The 12981-nt window shown below is 43.4% G+C and overlaps 1 protein-coding gene across 1 annotated transcript in view; it reads right to left on the bottom strand.

The window, feature by feature from the left end:
• The window catches only part of MYRFL (myelin regulatory factor-like), a 105764-nt gene extending 98689 nt beyond the window's left edge, over positions 1-7075 (bottom strand). The window contains exon 1 of the mRNA XM_015566848.1: positions 7030-7075. Within this exon, the coding sequence (XP_015422334.1) occupies positions 7030-7075 (46 nt within the window). The remainder of the gene's footprint in view (positions 1-7029) is intronic.
• Positions 7076-12981: the final 5906 nt, after the last annotated feature.

The raw sequence follows: 12981 nt of genomic DNA, 5'->3' as shown, positions 1-12981 counted from the left end.
GCGCGTTTCCGTGAGTGAACAATGGGCGATGGTGACAAAGCCTAGAGAGAATGCCAGGAGAGTGAGAGGTTGAAGGTTTTTTGTTTTTTTTCACATATCTTTCCCTCTTTTTTTCTACTTCTTGATTTCAGGGAGAGAAAGAGAGAAGGAAAGAGAGATAGAAACATCAGTGATGAGAGAGAATCATCAATCAGGTGCCTCCTGCACACCCCCTACTAAAGATCAAGCTCCCAGCCCAGGCTTGTCCCCTGACTGGAATCGAATCATGATCTCCCAGTTCATGGGTTAATGCTCAACCACTGAGCCACACTAGCTAGGCAATGGGATGAAGATTTTTAATGCGATCAAGCAATTAGGAAAAAGTTCATAAGAGTAAATCAAGGCAGAAGCCAAATCAAATTGAACCAATATTCACCAATATTGATGCCAATACCTAGTAGGCATCATCTCTAATTCCTCAGCCTTCCTCACTCCCATATTCCATTCATCTGCAAGTCTTGCTTGGATTGCTTAAAACTCTCCACTGGTTTCCTGTCACACTAGGAATAAAAATCCAAACTCTGACATCACTCAATACTGTCCCCTGCTCCTGCCATTGCCCCCTCACCCTACTCCACCCCTGCCTGGCCTCTCCAAGCTCAGGTGTTCCCATTGTCTGGAATGCTATTCGAGTGGATGATGGATGATGGCTGATGGGTACCTTGCTCCCAGTCATTATTCAGGCCTCAGTTTGAATGTCTCCTTCTCAGAAGCCTTTCATGATTGCCTTCCCTTAGTAACCCACTCTTCCTCCCTTCATCAGTCTCCACCAGTATTTGGTTTTATTTTCTTCATAATTAATGACTATCTAAAATCAACGTATTTAGTTGCTTATCTCTTTATTGTCTTCTTCCTTTACCTTCCTCCTTCCAAAGGAGGAGCTGCTTTAGGGCAAGGACTCTACTTGGTCACCACTGACTCTCTACCCATTGGGGCAGCATCTGGCTCATTTCAACTGGCTGATGGAATAAGCAAAGGAAAGGAATAAAGGATGACCTCACAGCCTGGATGACCCTGAAGTAAGTTATTTAACCTCTGTTGGCCTTGTGTTTCTCTCAGGAATATACAAATCCTTCACAAGCTCTAACCGGTTTGGCTCAGTGAATAGAACATTGGCCTGAGACTCAAGGGTCCCAGGTTTGATTCCGATCAAGGGCATGTACCTTGTTGTGGGCACATACCCAATAGGAAGTGTGCAGGAGGCAGCTGATCGATGTTTCTCTCTCATCGATGTTTCTGACTCTCTATCCCTCTCCATTGCTTTCTGTAAAAAATCAATAAAATATAATTTTTAAAAAATCCTTCACAAGGCTGCTTTGATGCAAAACAAAGGAAATGATAATAAAGTAACAATGAGAATAACAATAACTAACACTTGCTGAGCTTTCTGTGCCGGGCATAGCACTTTGCAACTACTTTATGAGAAAATACAATTATCCCCATTTTCAAAATAAGAAAACTAAGACCTGCAGAGGTTTACTTATCCATCATCCCAGAGGTAGTAAAAAGCAGAGCCAGGATTCACACACAGGATGACTATGATTCTATACCCAGTACATCGTAAATCCTCAATAAATAACAATTATTATTATTAATTGGGTTCTAGAACAAGGGTTAGCAAATATTTTTTCATAAAGAGCCAGATAACAAATATTTTTGATTCTGAGTGGCCTCGGTTGCTACCACTCAGCTCTGCCATCATAGCATCAAAGCAGCCATAGGTAACCTGTTAATGAATGAGTGCATCCCAATAAAACTTTGTTTACAAAACCATGCTGCAGGCCAGATTTTGCCATTGCTATCGATGAATAAGTAATTATATGAAGAGCTATTCACTCTCTATTCCATAAAGAAGTTCATTATTAAAATATAGTATAATCCCATTTTTGTTTTAAATACACACACACAAAATTGACACCAAACTGTGAACAGCTGTTATCAGTAAACTAGAGGCCCAGTGCACGAAATTGTGCATGGGTAGGGTCCCTAGCGGCTGCCTGCTGCTGGCTGGGGCCTCCTTTCTCCAGCTTCCGGCTGCCGGCCAGGGCCTTCCTTCATTCTTCACTGTCCCCTGCAGGTCAGTGCATGTCATAGCAAGCAATCAAACTCCCAGTCGGTCAAACTCCCAAGGGGACACTTTGCAAATTAGGCTTTTATATATATAGACTAGAGGCCCCATGCACAAAATTCATGCAGGGGGGTGGGGGAGATCCCTCAGCTCGGCCTTCCCCCTTTTTAATCTAGGACCCCTGTGGGATGGGGCCTAAACTGGCAGTTGGACATCCCTCTCGCAATCTGGGACTGCTGGCTCCTAACTGCTCACCTGCCTGCCTGATTGCCCTTAACTGCTCCCCCTGCCGGCCTGGTCCCCCCCAAACTGCCCTCCCACCACTAGCCTGGTCACCCCTCACTGCTGGCCTGGTCATCCCACGCAGCTTGGTGTTTAGTCATTTGGTCGTCCCTCACTAACCCTCCGGCCGGCCTGGTGGCCCCACTCAGCCTGTTTGGTCATTCGTTCGGTTGTTTCAGTTGTGACGGCCCCTGGCTCTTTATATATATAGATGGTCATATTACAGTGAAAACAATTCTCTTGTTTTAAGTTATCTATATTTTCCAAAATTGCTTATATGTTGAAAGTGTAGTTTCCAAGACCTTGTGGAGTCTTCCAGAAACCTAATTCTCACTCTGAAATGGAAACAATGACATCAGTACCCCCAAAGAAGTTGGTGGAGCCTCCTCCCAGGAGCCTCCTTCCAGAGGGTCTGTCATGGTGGTTTGGTTCCAGGATTCCCTAGAGATGGTGATAATCCTGGCAGGTCTCCAGTGCAGGGTGTTAGCAGGGGAAGGGGTTTAGCTCTGACCTACTCAGGGCACATGTTAAATTCTAATTAAATCGCCTTCTCCTTGGGGATCCCAGCATGAAAGAAGAAAAGGGATTGCTTCTCAGTGGCACCAAGCCCACACCTTGTTGTGATGCTTTGTGCCATGGCAACGTAGTTTCTAACCACCTGCGCACATCAGAGAGAAATGTTCAGATAATCCTAAACCGCTTGCATGATCTGGCAGGCTTGTCCTTGGCATGTTCTCGTTCTCAGTCTCCTGGGAAAGTCCATGCTGTCTCCACACCAAAGCAGAGGCAGCCTCACTAATAAACAAGGAGCTTCTGCCTCGCGATCATTTCAGAGATGCTCGGATGCAACATGACGTCTAAAATGCCACCATCCGATTACATCTGGCATGACACATGAAGATAATGGGCAACAACAGAATAAAAATTGATATTATCAAACCTCAGGGCTAAGAGTTACCCAGGTGGTACTGTCAGTTTGTTGTGTTTTCTTTTTAAGTCTTCTGGCTAAAATGTTTTCTGACTTTATCTTGGCCAATTTTGGGCCACACTAAATGTTAGATAAGCTATTATTTAATCAAAAAAATAAAATAAAATTCTACCATCAGAGATCAACCGAACCTACCCTTAGAGAAGGTAACTTTTCTTGACTCACTTAATCAAAACAGCTTTGCATTCTACGAAAGCACCTGGAATACAAGACTCTGTAGAAATGGAAGGTGGGAGGTCACTTGCTGTTTGTGCCTTCTGAGCAAGCTCAGGTTTTACGGGGACAGAAGGAAGAGGCCGTAAACGTGCTGGTTGCCTGAGAGGGTAAGAAAGTGCTGGTCCCAAAGTGAAGGGAAGACGAAGAATTGAGAGACTGGTTTGAGGCCAAAGATATCCTTTATCCACAAGACAATCTTGCCCATGGCCAATCCTGGTACTGTTTCACTGTTCAGAGCTTCTGATCGCTCTCACAGGGATTCAGGAACATCAACCAATCAGAGCTGGCTTCACTCCTGCAGAAATAACATACAGGGCCCACTTAAGGCATTAACTATTTTATCTCTGGTAATGATGGAACCTGAGGCTTTCCACTGGCAACACTAGGTCTCAGCAGCCTCTTTTTGTTCTATTCACTGGACCTTTCTGCTACTGCACAAGTTTTCCTCTTCCTTTATTTGAACTTGCCTGGTTCTCTGCATCTAGAGTTTAAGTTTCATAGCTATTTGTTGCATAGAATAGTCCTTTGCACAATTCTTTCATTCACTTATTCTATAAATATTATTGTCTACTAGACACAGACGCCACAGAGGCACTTTTCCAAGCTGCATCTCTCTTCAACTCAACAATTCTGCTTTCCCCCCTGAAGCCTCTCTAGTAGCTCTTCACACTCCTCTCAGTCAGGGCAGGAATCTCCTTTTTTTGCTTTCATGATCAGTCAAGAAACATTTGAAAACCTACTTCAGGACATTACAAAGAGAATGAGCTAAATAGCTTCTCAACAATTCAGAAAATTTCCTCTTTCAAGATTAAATATAATGAATAACAAAAGACTCTTCTCAAGGCAGTTTTTAAACTATTCTAAAAAGCATGGGAATAAAAGATGAGTCCTCTGATACCAAAGTAGTCCAAAAGAAAGACCCATAAGAAAGCAAATGGAGAATGTAAGGTCATCTTTAAAACTTTAAAATAAAAACTAAGATCTCAATGGCTTTGACAATTAAGGAGATTAATTTAGGATGGTATTGTCAATGTAGATATTTTTAAAAATATGATTGATTGATTGATTTTAGAGAGAGAGGAAAGTGAGAGAGAGAGAGACATCAACTTTTTGTTTCACTTATGTATGCATTCATTGGTTGATTCTTGTATGTGCTCTGACCAGGGATCAAACCTGCAACCTTGGTGTCTGCCAGGGCAATTCAGATAGTTTTAAAAGCCCTAACCGGTTTGACTCAGTGGATAGAGTGTTGGCCTGTGGACTGAAAGGTCCCAGGTTTGATTCCGGTCAAGGGCATGTACCTGGTTGTGGGCACATCCCCAGTAGGGGGTGTGTAGGAGCAGCTGATTGATGTTTCTCTCTCATCGATGTTTCTAATTCTCTAGCCCTCTCCCTTCCTCTCTGTAAAAAAAAAAAAAATCAATAAAATATATTTTTTTAAAATGTCCATAAGGAAAAATACATTATTTAGAGCTTAGTTTCTTAGAACAAAGAGTCTGAGGAAATGAAAAAAAAAAAAAAACAGCTTTCAAGTGGGTAACAAATTGCCAAAACTTTTTTTGATTTTCAGATCTTGATTCTTCATACAAGATTGCAATTTTTTAGAAACTGACATAGCTACAGGAACATGACATGCAAACTGGCCCTCCTCATCAGAATATCATTCTAGTTTTGCTGTCCTCATTCTAAGAAATACTTGAGAAAGAAAATCATTACAATCTAAGGAAAAAGCTTCAAAGAGGTGATTATTGGACTTGGCACACAGTAGGTGACCAATATTTGCTGAATAGTAGGTAGTAAAAATTGACAACTAGTTGTGTAATTTTCAGGTGGTGGGGATCACATCATCTCTTGCCTCCATTTTTATGCCTAAAGTCTACCATTTTCTCTATCTATTCACTCAAATATAATACAAGGAAAACACTGACCATTTTATTCTCCTTCCAGGGAAAAATGACTCCCCTGCCCTCATAAAAAAAGGCTTCATGGAGCAATAGAGTTTGATTTGGGTTAAGAAAGATACTATTATAATAATCAGATATTGTAATAAGCTACACAGGGAACTCATGGAAACTATATCCCCAGAAACTTCTGAAAATAGTACAAACAAGTCCAGTATAAGATCCTGGGTATAATAGCACTTTCATAAAAAAGAAGGTAGACCGGATACACTTTTCAGATCTTCTCCAGATCAGGAAAGAAATCAAGTAGACTCTTTGCATTTGTAAAAATGAATTGGTGGTTTCTCTAAAATAAAGCAGATGTAACTGTAGCCTGGAGCTTGCTATCTACTGCTGGAATGAAAGTTACATAGGATGTAAAACCAGGCAATAACAATCCAGCAACATTAGGGTGCCTACTGTGCTCCAAGCATGACCCAGGTGGGCACCCTGACTTGGACCTTGGACACTGTCAGTGACAGAACACTGGGTGGGTTGGATCACAGGCTGAGATAACGCAATAATGTCTTGGTCTTAATTTCTTCTCACCACTCTGGCAAAACCCAGGCCACTACCAAGAAACTACAGTACTGTGCTGACTCCTGTTAGGGGCCTAGAATCTCACCATTTCTTTGGTCTGACTGCTCTTCAGTGTTCATCACTGCCCGGCCTTGGGTCAGTTCCCTTCGACCTGTAAACATCTAGCATTTGTCAGACACTTTACTAATCACAAGAAACTCCAAAAGCACATTCCCAATATGCTGCTAACTGCCCCCGGGCTTCTGTGAATGAGCAGGTCGGCCCTCCGTTCTTCTCAAACCCCCGCCTGGGAATCGCCCTGGAATGTGTAAACGCTGTGGCCACGTTCCCTTCACATGAAGTCTGCGCGTGGCTAACTGGTAAGAAACCAAAGCCGCTCCGACGTGGAGCCAGTCCTTGCTGACATTTCAACGGACCGGCGCTCAGAATATCACCCCGACTGAAGATGAGGCGCTGCTGCTCTTTCAGGGTCTGGGGAGGAATGAAATCTGCCCAGCCGTGTCCTACAGCGCGCCTCTCCCTCGGAGAAAAAGATACTTAATTCAAAAGCAACTCATTATCCGGTTACACGTTTTTAAATTGCTGTGAAGAATAAAGATGGGAATGAGGGGGGGAGGGCTCCCACTGCTCTGTCAGGCTGTTTAATGTCTAAAGGAATCAGAAGGGATAATATCTAGCACAGGACACAAATTCTAGTAACAGAGAAGCTGATCCTTGATTTTTTTAAAAAACTAGGCTATGAGAAGGAAACCCTGCTTTTGCTTTTAAATCACTGCCTAGACCATTGATTTTTGCAACAAACACAGCAAATAAACCTCCACCTCAATGTTAGGGCCTCAAGACGACAGCATGTCTTCCAAGGCCAAGTGTGGGTGAGTCGCAGAAGGTGCGCCCCTGGCAGCGAGCGGGGCCCTGTCTCAGGGGCAGGAACTCCGCGCTGGCAGCTGGCCTCTTACCTTCGAAAAACTGCTGCAAGGCCTCGCTCTCGCCCTCCACCTCCATGGTGCTGCCCGCTGCCTCCTCCCCGGGGCTGTCAGGGGCGGGGGTCCAGCTGACCCGCGAGTCCAGCTAGGAGCGCCCCCGAAAAACCTTCATTTTCTTTTCGCTGGAGGGAAGTGTGTCTTCAGCATCGAGTTGTGCCCAGAGACCCAGAGAGATGGTTACGTTCTCCGAATGATTGTAAAACCAGGAGGACATTCAACCACGCAGGGGAAAAAAATGTCCAGAGAGGGACGCGGTGGCAAGCCCATCGATCTTTCTGTGGGGAAGTGTTTCTCCTCTGCCTCTCGCCTTTGTTTTAAGGACCTTTGTCCTCAGTGACACATGTAGTTACATAAACGAGCAATAAATGCAGAGTCTTATCTCCTAGCTGTCCTGTCACACCAATGCACCTCTATCCCCCGCTCTATCAACCGGATGGGTTTCCTCACAACCAAGCAAAGATCCAGGGCGGGGCTTTCCACCCAGAGAAAGGGGCAAATCAGCACAATCACTTTGACGGATACCCAGCGGAGCAGATCATTGAAGCAGGCCTGTGGCAGCGAAAAATTAGGATTTTTCGCTATTTTTAAATTCATTCACAGCAAAAACTTATGCTGCTTGATACACATCTAGTTTATGTCCCTCGGAGTTTATTCTCTCTGAAAAGTATAAACTGCAAAGTAAGAGAAGTCCCTCTTATGAGCAATAAAACCGCATTTCTGATTTGATCATTTTTGCAAGCGAGTTTGTGTTTCATTACCAGCTGGTTTCACTCTCAAATATAAAGAGTGAAACCCAAATGAATGGTTCTCACAGCTTAACTATCCATTTATTTAATGGCAGCCTAAAAATGCAATTAGGAAATCAAACCAGTTCTCTCAGCCCCCTTTCTTGTTTCTTTTTCCCAAAATTTTTATTTTGAAAAAGTTTTTAGCCTCTAGAAAACGATAGTACCATGAAATGCCTCATCCTCTTCATCTAGATTTACTAATTGCTAATATTTTCCCACTCTTGCCTTTTCTTTCTGGAGATATTGATATACTTTGTTGGCTGAGCCATTTGAAAATAAGTTTCTGACATCTTGACATTTCACTCAGAAATAATTCTGTATATGTCTCATCACAAATAAGGACGACCTCCCATAATATTGTGATTACAATATTATGAATATCATACCCAAAAATGCAACATCAATTTGATACTGATAGCTCATGTATAATTTCCACCACTGTCCAAAAATATCTTTTTTTAATGATTTTTTGTTTTGCTTTCTTTTTATTGTTGTTGTTCATCCTCACCTGAGGATATTTTTCCCATTGATTTATTTTTTTAGGGAGAGTGGAATGGGGAGAGAGAGAGCGAGAGAGAGAGAGAGAGAGATGAGAGAGACACATCAATTGGTTGTCTTCTGGTTCAATTCCTGGACCAAGGCCGGGAATTGAACCTGCAATCCAGGTGCATGCCCTTGACTGGGAATCCAACCCAAGACCCTTAGGTGTGCAGGACAGTGCTCTATCCACTGAGCCATATCAGCCAGAGCTGATCTTTCTTCCTTCCTTCCTTCCTTCCTTCCTTCCTTCCTTCCTTCCTTCCTTCCTTCCTTCCTTTCTTCCTTTCTTTTTTCTTTTTTTTTTCTGATCAAGGATCCAATGAATGTTCATGTATTGTCTCTGGTTGTATATTTTTTTAAAATATAGAACACTCTTCTTGTCATTTTGGTTGTTTAGTTGGCTTTTTATAACAACGGCCCTTATTTTTACAGTCCAAGCCCATTGTCTGATAGAATGTTCCACATTCTGAATTTGTCTGGTTGTTTCATTGTTATTAGAGTTAGTATAGGTAATATAGTATACTTCCTAATAAGTATTTTTTAAACTTCACACCCATAAATTATTCCTTGAAAATGAGCAAACTAATTTTGTCTGGGGGGTGGGGGGAAGAGGCTTAGAATTCTACATTGAAGTTCACATTGAGCCCCAGATCTTTAAGGACAGTCATCGAGTTGTTTAAAGAAATGAATTTTCTGCGTGTTTCAGTTAACCTTGAACTAAACTCTGCTGGCTGCAGGAAATGAAAAGACGAGCAAGTAATAGTCCCTGCCCACCATGGGCTCCAATCCAGGGCATGAGGAACACACCAGCAACGCAGCTGAAGGCGGCCTCCGGTCAGAGCTGGGGAGAACACCCAAGAGAACAGAGGAAGGAAAGGTTTGTTTAATCTGGAAGGACCTAGAAAGGTGTCACAGAGAGCTGGCATCTGAGGAGACAAACCGGATGGGTCTTTAAAAACCTGAGCAATGGCTTGGAAGGGAGAGAGCAGAGGTACAGAGACTGGTATTCCAGTGTGTGCTTGGCACAGTGAGAGAAAAGATGGAGACTAGGCTACAAAGGGTTTGGGTAGGTATTGGATGTTAGGCTAAATCTGCATTTGATTCTATGCATATTCATTCTAAGTATATCTAAGTATATAATTTCTATTTGGGTAGCTGTGGTGCATGATATAATTAAATTTAACTCAGGAAGATAGCTGTGTTCGAATGTGTTGGTTAGGGCGGTGACTACAGTAAGAGCAGTTAAGAAGCTTCTTCGAGAATCCGGGTAGGCAGTAATAGAGCCTGAAGATGATACAGAACCAAGAATTGGCTACTGCTTTGATGTGGGGAGCCAGGAAGAAGTCAAATGTTATTTTAAAAAGGATTTATAAGCCTTTAGCTGCAATACGAATGAATAGAAAGCTTATCGCCTATGGCTAAATCCAGACTCAGAAGCTCCCAGCCAGGCTTTCTGGAGCCGATGGAAGTAGCATCACACTGTCTCTGCCAAAACGATGGTTTGGGATCCTACTCAACAGTTTGCCCGGACACTTCACACTCCCAGCAGCAGGGAATGAGTGATAGGAAACATCATAGAGAAAGAAGCTAGAATCCAGTAAATGAGTTGAGAAGCAAAGGTTAGAATTGGGGGTCCCAAGCTCAGACAGTTACGGGGCAGGCAGATAAGTGAGTAAAACGGGTCAAAATAGGAGAAACCAGCCACGCAAGCATGTTGATAACTGACAGCTGACCCTTCGTCTTGGTGTCAGGGAGACAGTCAGGGGTGGTGGGCACAGAGCAAACCGGAGTGCAGCCCTGATAAAGGGTGGAGCCGCCAGCAGAGGGAGCCACTCAACTTCCTCCAACAATGTGGGCTCCGTGTTGTCAAAAGCGCCAATTTTTAAAAAGAAGCTGGAAATGCAGGTTTTAATTTTAAATGTTACAACTTATTTGTTTAAAAGCGAAACAAACAGGAAAAATAAACTCAAACCTTGTCAAGGACAAATAGCACACATGTGAAAGCACAGTTCAGCCTGCAGGCTAAGTTACAACGTCTGGGTGAGAGCCTAGGTTATAATAACCAACAGGGCTTGAGGGAAGTAAAGAGAATTCACAAGGAAGTTGTTGGAAGGCAGGAAAAGTAAATCTGCATTAATGAATCCAGAACACACAGGTGAGAGCACAATCCAGTTGGTGGCATTTCATTTCGGAGTTAGGTGGACGTTTCTCCCTCTCAGAGAATAACTAACATGGCCCGTGTTTCCTAGATGAGAGTCTTTACACATCTAACATTTTCTAATTCTATTGGGCATCCCCGTTTTACACAGACTCGGTGGCAATCCATTCTCTTAAATAGTTGAATATCTAATGGGTACTCTTTTTTATTATTATTATCATTGATTTTTCAAAGAGAGAGGAAGGGAGCAAGAGAAACATCGATGTGAGAGCAAAACATCGATTGGCTACCTCCTGCATGCCCCTCACTGAGGACTGAGCCTGAAACCTGAGGAAACGAACCAGCAACCTTTCGATGCATGGGGCGACGCCCAACAACTGAGCCACACTGGCCAGGGCTAATGTACACTCTTGACTATCTAATGTAGCCATGGTTTGGATTGGATTTGGTATTGACATTTCCTAGAGAACTCCAATAGGTAAATAGGTAAGAACTGAGCTGCTGTGTTAAACCAGGGCTGTGGTTAAAGTTGGGGATGTAGTGATAGAAACCTTGTCTCCCTTGCGACTGTTCCTGAGACTATAGCCCCAGAATTCTAGTGCTCATCCCTCAAGTATGTGAACTTGTACTTTCTTGAGAGCTGCTTTAGGGAGGGTTTCTATTCTCTATATTTCAGCAAGTCTGCTCCTTTCCTGTTGCTTTTTTAATTTTTTAAAAAAGATTCATGCATTGTTTTCAAAGCTGACTTGTATTGTTTCTCCATTAACAACTACCACTGTGAAGACTTGATGAGATTTCCTGTTGAATTTGGTTTGTTTTTGTTTTTATCCTGAGTGAAATGGGAAGCCACTAGAGGACTTTAAGCAGGGAAGTAACAGTATCTGATTTATGTTTTAAAAAGATCGCTTTGGCTGCTGAGGCAGTGACTGTGCAAGGGCAGGACTGGAAGCAAGGACAAGTAAGAGGTTACTGCAGGAGGCCAGGTGAATGGTGCCACTGGCCTGGAATGAGTGGTGGGAGTGGGCATGGAGGGAAGTGGACGGGTTCAAGATGTGTTTTGCAGAGAGTTGATGGGTGGGATTGAGGATGTTGATGACAGAAATGGAGAAACCAAGAATAAGCCCTAGATTGTTGCTAAGCTACTGGGCAAATGTTCAACCATGTTAGGTTTGAGATGTCTATTAGAGGGGCAGTGGAGGACTTGAGTAGAGTCTGGAGCTAGAGAGGGATTATGTCAGGGTTGGAGATGTAGAGTTATGAGTAATTGACATATGGTTCTCAAAGCCAGAGGCCTAAGTGGGATGATCTAAAGGATGTTTACTAGCAGATAAAGAGAAAGGGGCCCAGGACAGAACTGTGAGTATTTAAAGCCTGAGCTGAGGCAGCTGGAGTTGTGACCAGAGCTGTCACAGAGCACTCCGCATTCCCGACCGGGGCTCACAAGGACCTGCCTACACGCTCTGCCTCCTGCCTGCCTCTCCGATGTTCTCTTACCTCCGGCTTCACACTGAGAGGTCCTTTTGCCGTTTCTCAAATGTGCAAGCTCCCTTCTTCCTCAGGAACTTTACACCTGCTCTCCTCCCTTTGCAAGGCTGAGTGTGATCAGAGCTGAGCTTTAAAGTGTCGCCTCCTGTGTGTGTCCCTCTGGGCCACCCTCTCTAACCCGTTCCCCCTTTAGGCATCTATAGAACTCGTGTCCAGTGGCACGTGTCTTTTTGTCCATTTCTCACGAGACTGAGGGCTCCGTGAGGACCGGGACCTTGTTGTCTTGCTCGTTGCTTATCTCCAACACCTGCAACAGCACTCACACATGCAAGATCCAAATATGTGTGGATGAACGGGGACTTCTCTGTTTCTAGAAGCTCTACACAAAAATTACAGAAGCTCCCGGGTCTTTATTTGTCTACACATCAGAAACAGGAAACTTTGTCATCTATTGAGATGGTGATTGCACTATATTCCATGCAAAAGAAAAAAGAACGATTTTTTAGCACAAAAGTTAAACACAAATTCACACTGCTTTAAACGTTCTTTATTTTAAACATTGTGTCTTATAGGGAAAAATATTTATCTGGAGAAAAACATAACAAAGAAGACCTTTAAAAAATTTTTTTCTGAATAAAAGCAGACCCGTTTTAGACTCTTTGGAAACACAAAACAAACACACACAGGATTTATGCAGTGGGGGTGGTATGTGAGTGGCTGCAAGTTCTTTCAAGGACTGAGGCCCAAGGCTCAGAAACCAAATTCTTTGTTCTTTCGGTGTAGATGCTCAGTCAAAGGCTATAGTTGTCTTAGAGCTGAGAGACCATAAGGACACTGGCTCAGCCTTCACTCAGGGGGCCAGGGAGGAGCGGCGACCTCCTAGTTTGAGGGGGTCTGCCCAGGAGTCCTCTGAGGACTCCTGATCCAGAGTTCTCTCCATTAGGCCAGGCTTTC

This window comes from Myotis davidii, unplaced genomic scaffold, assembly GCF_000327345.1.
Source record: "Myotis davidii unplaced genomic scaffold, ASM32734v1 scaffold582, whole genome shotgun sequence".
NCBI lineage: Eukaryota > Metazoa > Chordata > Mammalia > Chiroptera > Vespertilionidae > Myotis > Myotis davidii.
This window is presented reverse-complemented; position numbering and strand designations above follow the sequence as displayed.